The 6,821-nt window shown below is 30.9% G+C and overlaps 2 protein-coding genes across 2 annotated transcripts in view; both read right to left on the bottom strand.

The window, feature by feature from the left end:
- Positions 1-6,821, bottom strand: part of LOC139517536 (arylacetamide deacetylase-like) — a 572,982-nt gene that overhangs the window by 494,448 nt on the left and 71,713 nt on the right. The window lies entirely within an intron of this gene.
- Positions 3,662-5,363, bottom strand: LOC139517515 (peptidyl-prolyl cis-trans isomerase NIMA-interacting 4-like; the record flags this gene model as incomplete). The annotated part of the gene is given in 2 exon segments (XM_071308671.1): positions 3,662-4,351; positions 5,244-5,363. Coding segments are annotated over 2 exon segments (279 nt in total), but the record flags the coding sequence as incomplete, so codon positions are not given.

The raw sequence follows: 6,821 nt of genomic DNA, 5'->3' as shown, positions 1-6,821 counted from the left end.
TGTTCTGTCTTTTGGCTTGACACACACATCTGATCTGTTTGTTTCCATTTAAATGAAACAGATTCTACTTATTCTCAAATATATAAAAATAAAGACGTGATATGATTTCCAATGAGACAACTATCCACCAGAGACCAAAACATGTGGATGTACTCCGCTATAGGTTACAGTATAGTCTACCTGTAGGCTCAAGTGAGCTATTCTAATATAAAGATGAAAATGAATAGTCAATCTGGAAAAAAAAGCAAATATAATCATTAGGACAAATTCAACTAATAGGTTAACAAGGTTGAAATTGTCAGGTGACTCCTTGTTGAGTGATTGTCTGTGAAGGAGGAGGATTTTATCCATTTCTGTGTTTTTTGTAGAAACGACAGTAAATAGGGAAAAACCAAAAATAGCAGAAATGATCAGTAGGACAAGATCTATTTTTCAAGATCCATTGGTCAAAGTTAAGTTTTTGTATTTTTGTCTGTTTTTCAAATACTAATAGAAATAGGTATTTTATATTTGGTGTATTGAATAATTGTAAAAGAGGGATGAAAGATACCAGAGGGACAGTCAAACTCATAAATCGAACGAAGAACGAAAATAAACTGATAACACCATGTCTAAAAATGAAAAGGACAAACAGACAAACAATAGTACACATGACACAGCATAGAAAACTAAAGAATAAGCAACACGAACCCCACCAAGAACTAGGTGTAATGTGTTCGTCTGTTTGGCAGGTATCATCTGAAGATAACCTCATTTTCATGGTTCATTGGTCAATGTTCAGTTTTAGTGTTTTGTTATGTTTTACAATTACAATAAGCTAGCAATAGGTCAACTAAGAGTGTGTACTCTTTCTTATTTACTGTAACATGTAAATTATTTTGGAGACAGAGTTATATCCCTTGGACGTTCAGAATTTTTGTTTATTTTAAGATTGAAAAAAAGTCTTATTTTTTTTTTAATTTCTCTTGACTACATGCATTGACATTGCTCTTATTGAATGTTTTATTGTCAATCATTTAAAAGTTGTCTTTAAAATGAATGGACATAGAAAATTTACTTTTTAACTTCATATACTGCTCATTCACAAGTCTCTAGGGATTAATTTTTGAAGGCATTGCACAGTCACTTTACATATGTGTGAAAAGATTAATTGTTGAGTTTTAGATAAAAGTTTTGAACAAAATTTAAAACATATTATTACATTGGGTTGCAATGAATTACATTGATTTCCCAGTTAAATAAAAACCGATAATTTCACATGTGAAATAAATGTGGTTATTTCACTCTCTGATGTCATACTACAATAGGTGTTGTCAAGACGTAGATAATGGCGGATCAAAACAAATTGTGAATGCGTTAAAAAAAGATATAGTTCCTTACATGTTTTACATTAATTTCTTAAAAAAAAGCCATTTGCCAATGTAATAAAAAGAATGACTAATTAAATAATTGAAATATCGAAAAATATTCTACTCATGACCATACAACACTGATAATTAACTCATGCGCTCCGCACATTCGTGAATTAATGTGTTGTTCGGTCACTCTTTGAATATTTTCTCTATTTGAATTCTTCGATGGGTTTTTCTATGAATATGCAAACTAAAAAAAATTATGGGGTTGTATAAAAAATTACTTGTATATTAAAGTAAACTTTTGGAAAAGATGAAGGGGAGATAATTCAAACCTTGAAATAAAAATAAAAATCTTACAAAATTACTTATACAAGTTTTCATGTTAATATTACTTTTCAAGTAAAAAAATATGACTTAATAAATACAGATATATAAAAAGGCAAAATATCAGGTAGACAGAAACTGAAAGTAAATTAACCTTCCAACAGTTAAAATACCATCCCCTTTTTTATTTTAATTCTTTTTAATTTTTAAGTACCGTATTGTGACTGCTACTTATTGTTATTCCTGGTGTTGCCGAGTTAGTGTAACACTTTCTCTTTATGCTAACTACAGTGGAGCAGCAAGCAGCATTCAATGTCCTGATACAGGAATAACATAAATTAACCAATGTATTTTCCATGCACAAGGATATGGATAACCTAAATGAACCAATGGCATGTTTTGTCCTGCTATGGCATGTTTTGTCCTGCTATGACATATTTTGTCCTGCAATAACATGTTTAGTCCTGCTGTGACATTTTTTGTCCTCCTATGACATGTTTTGTCCTGCTATAGCATGTTTTGTCCTACTATGACATGTTTTGTCCTGCTATGCCATATTTTGTCCTACTATGACATGTGTTGTCCTGCTATGACATGTTTTGTCCTACTATGCCATATTTTGTCCTGCTATGGCATGTTTTGTCCTGCTATGACATGTTTTGTCCAGCTATAGCATGTTTTGTCCTGCTATGACATGTTTTGTCCTGCTATGCCATATTTTGTCCTACTATTACATGTGTTGTCCTGCTATGACATGTTTTGTCCTACTATGCCATATTTTGTCCTGCTATGACATGTTTTGTCCTGCTACGACATGTTTTGTCATGCTATGACATGTTTTGTCCTGCTGACATGTTTTGTCCTACTATGCCATGTTTTGTTATGCTATGACATGTTTTGTCATGCTATGGCATGTTTTGTCCTGCTATGACATGTTTTGTCCTGCTATGACATATTTTGTCCTGCTATGACATGTTTTGTTTACTATGACATGTTTTGTCCTGCTGACATGTTTTGTCCTGCTATGAAATGTTTTGTCCTGCTATAGGTATTTCTTACTTTGTTGATAGATACCTTATGTTGTGGAGTTTCTGTCCGTCATATGACTATTGTCCTTGACTTCATTTTCATGATTCATTACCTACTTGAAAAGTAGGTTCAGAATTTTTATAATGTTAATTTTTCTCTTATCACGAGTAATAAGATAGCTATATTAGGTATGTGTATGAAGCTTGTAAAGTTCTAATGTCGATCAGAAAATGATTACTTGACCTTGACCTCATTTTATTGATCAGTGAACTAGGTTAACTTTTCCTGGTCAAGTCCATTGCAAAGTCCTTATGCCTGTCGGAAAAATTTCACTTGTCCTCTACTTCATTTTATGGATCCGTGAACTAGGTTAAATTTCTTGGTCAACGCAGTTTCTCAATACTAAAGACAATCTACTATATTTGGTGTATGGAATGATTGTTAGGCATATTTGCAACTGGCAGGTACCCTTAAGTTTTGTGTTTTGGTCTGTTTTTCAAATACTTTAAGCAGTAGGTCAACTATATTTTGTATATTGAATAATTGTAAGGTGTGTCTGTCAGACAGGATTTATCTGACCTTGACCCCATTGTTATGGAGCTTTAAATATAATTAGTTTATGTGATACTTGTAGCAGAACCTTTATCTCTTTTTTTACTTTTCAACATAAAATCATTGATCGGTCCATTTTTATACAAAAAGAGTCAACTGAGTGACATGATTCTTGGAGCCTTTAGTTTTCTATTACAATATTCCGCTTTTTTGTGAAAAACACTAACATATAGCAGCTAAATTGCAATCACACAATAACATGTGATTTGGAATTTCCTTAAATCTGATCAAAGAAGGCCAGACCCCTAAAACATATAGAACTATAGCATGAATGGTACTCTTGACAAAAATGCAATTATTTTTAAACAAAACTCTATTTATAATCAATAATAATTCATAAAAAAGTTTTTCAAATTTTATTTTTCCTGTTTTATTTATGCATACATAGCAAATAAGAATTAACATAGAAAACATACAAATCAAGAACATACAACCATACACAACAATATAACAAAATCCTACATTCTAATCAAGGATTTTGCACAATACATTTAATAATCTTTAATTTGTATCCAAGATTTGTTTAAATGAAAATAAAACTTTAGTATGATCCAATTAATCCTTTCAACACTTCTTACACTTAAATGAAGATTTCTATGTTGCTGGTGTTGTATGCTTATTGTGTAAGTTTGAGGAGGAGCTGCATTTCAGCTATCTATGCATCAATAACAGACATAAAATAGTTAGGTAATCTTAATTTTTCGTAACAAGAAAATGGTATAACTTGCAAAAGCATTCTAATAAGTGGCATTTTTCAACATATTTAATCCAAATTACAGATATACTAAGTGTAAATTTTGAGGTACAGATTTGTTAACATTTATAGATAAAATTGTGAGTTCATGCTGAATGTTGTCTAAATCACTGATACATTATTTCTTGCCTTCCACCATTATTATATGATATCCAAATTTAGTTTTTACAGGTGGGTCTGTGTAATTAGGATTTCCCAGAGAGCTTATTGGGAGAGCGAAAGCTGCATCTTGAAAGGGACCAACCATACTTCCTCTAATCATCCATCCTAAATCACCCTGAAAATATTCAAAAAAGAAACAGTAAAACATTAAATATTTTTATGTACAAACATATTGTGAATAACCACGGTAACTGAAACTCTTACACCACTTTTACTCAACTTATGTGTCAATCAATGTAAGAGTAAAAGATCTGATTTAATCAGATTAGTCAAAGTTCAAGGTACTAAAAGGTTATAAGGTAGACTAATGTTTTTGTTTTGACAATTTGGTTTCCAGTTAAAGGTTAATACCTTTAGGGATGAAAAAGACTTCTTTTAATTATGAGGTGAATTTGTTTTAAAAAGGTATAGTCACGGTGCATTTCTTGTTATCTATAAGACTGCTAATGCACCATGGTGCTTTTGTATTTTTGTGACTTAAAACAAGAAATTAGTACTTAAGACAAAATCTGCATAAAAATGGTGCAGGAAAAAATATGAGATGCAAACAGGTAAAATATATATTATTTTGCCTTTAGTACAGTAGTGGTACCAAATATTTCCGAGTTAAAAAAAAATCTTATTTAATCAGATGGGTCAAAATTCAAATTTATTTGGATAAGATACTGTTTAAACCAAAAAAAAATCTGACAATACCATTGCTAAAATGAAAATGATGAAAAGAAGTCCACTAAAACTACAACAATAATGATATTAATGTGGTATCCAAGTAGATATTTTAATTTTTCTTAAAATTTTTGTCTTGTTTTACTATAATAAGTATCTACCCTTGATGAATTATAAAATAAGTCATGATCTGCTGTTGATTTGAAGTAAAAGTAATCATAACATGTGAAATTATCTTCATTGAAAAAAGGAGTGACATTCAAGGTTAATCACAACAAATATGTGAGGAACGACCAGCCCTAAATTTGCCTCTGATGTCTGTAAAATATTTTGTTATTTACCCCAGATCTGGCTTTGTCTTCACTATATGTAGCTGCTACTTCATTGAACTTCATTCCTCCCTTTAATTTTTCCATGGCCTCTAAACATTTTGACTGTTTCTCACAAAGAATGTGTCTAACCTAAAACAAAATCAAAAAATCAAATTTTTCCAATAATAATGCTGTTTTATTTTTAGATGTATTATTAGGGCTTTCGTTAATTTACTAGACATATATAAATTCATTCCAACGTAATAAATGAATGGCTGTTATTTATTTTGAATTTATTGAACCATAAAATTAATTTTTGACTCTTCACATTGAATAATCCGCGGATTATGTTAAATGTGAAGCGTCAAAAACTAATTTTATGGTTCAATAAATTCAAAATAAATTATTGCCATTCATTATAAATAAATTTCTATCAAAAATAAAACTCAAAGATGTATATTAATACAAATAACAACGTACACAGATGTTTGCGTATGAATACACAACGTTAGAGTGGGCGTGTTGCCATAAAAATTAATAACATTGAAAATAAAGCTAATTCTTTTAACCAATCAGAAGACAGTAAATACACCAAATTTATGTATTACAGTATACCTGCTTTATCAAGTGTTTGTATTGGGATATATTAGATGTTGTTTTTACCATTTTTAGTTTACTCTAGAAATTTTAGAAAATGCAGACATACATTTAACTTTTCTGGTTGTTTTACCCTTATTATCAATCTCTTTTAGTTTATATGGCTATCATCTAAATTTTTGCAGATCATATACATTGTATGGGACTGTTATTTGAGTTTTTTATGAAAATTTTAAAATCATCTACATTATCTTTGATCCTACTGCCTAATATTTGTTTAGATCAATGCAAGGACCAGACTTGATACTAAAAAATATTATACAATGACGTCATGTATCATACTATCATTGCATGCAGCAACGTTGCATGTTCATGTCCATTTGCATCAATTTTTGTCTCACCTTGATGGAGTCAAAAAGTATGACATACATGTCAGTATGTTATTTCCAGCAGTGGTGGCAGCATGGTAAACAAGTATTAGTAAACTAAGTTAGAGATATTTAGGTGAGTTTCTGAGGAACAACTAGTGGTAGTCAATGATATTATGTAAGAAGTTGCAGTAGCATTGGCAGATTAAATTTCCATATACATGTAGATTATTTTGCCCACCCCCTCAGTCATATGGACTATTAACTTTGAGATCGAGAATCATGGGTGTTAGTATAATTTTATTCTTAAATGCTCTAGGTTTGCACAATACAAAAATGTAAGTCAATTAATGAATTATGACAAGCACTGGCATGATTCACAAAACGAAGTACTAGTTTTAATAAGTGGGGCAAGTTGGTAGACCTCTAATATATTCATCCAGATTTTAACCATTTTCATAAGTGGGGCAGAAGTAAATTTAACGAGGTTTAAACCTTTTTCATAAGTTCAGGGAATTGGTTAAACAGTGTGAAAGATTTTATTTTTGTGGGATGAGTTGGTAACAAACATGGAATCTTCTCAAAATTGGGACGAGGAAGTAAAAAAGTGGGGCGAATTTGGTGTGTGGTCAGTGTGCGCCAG

This window comes from Mytilus edulis, chromosome 3, assembly GCF_963676685.1.
Source record: "Mytilus edulis chromosome 3, xbMytEdul2.2, whole genome shotgun sequence".
Lineage (NCBI taxonomy): Eukaryota > Metazoa > Mollusca > Bivalvia > Mytilida > Mytilidae > Mytilus > Mytilus edulis.
The sequence above is the reverse complement of the archived record's forward strand: the minus strand, read 5'-3'. Positions and strand labels throughout refer to the sequence as shown.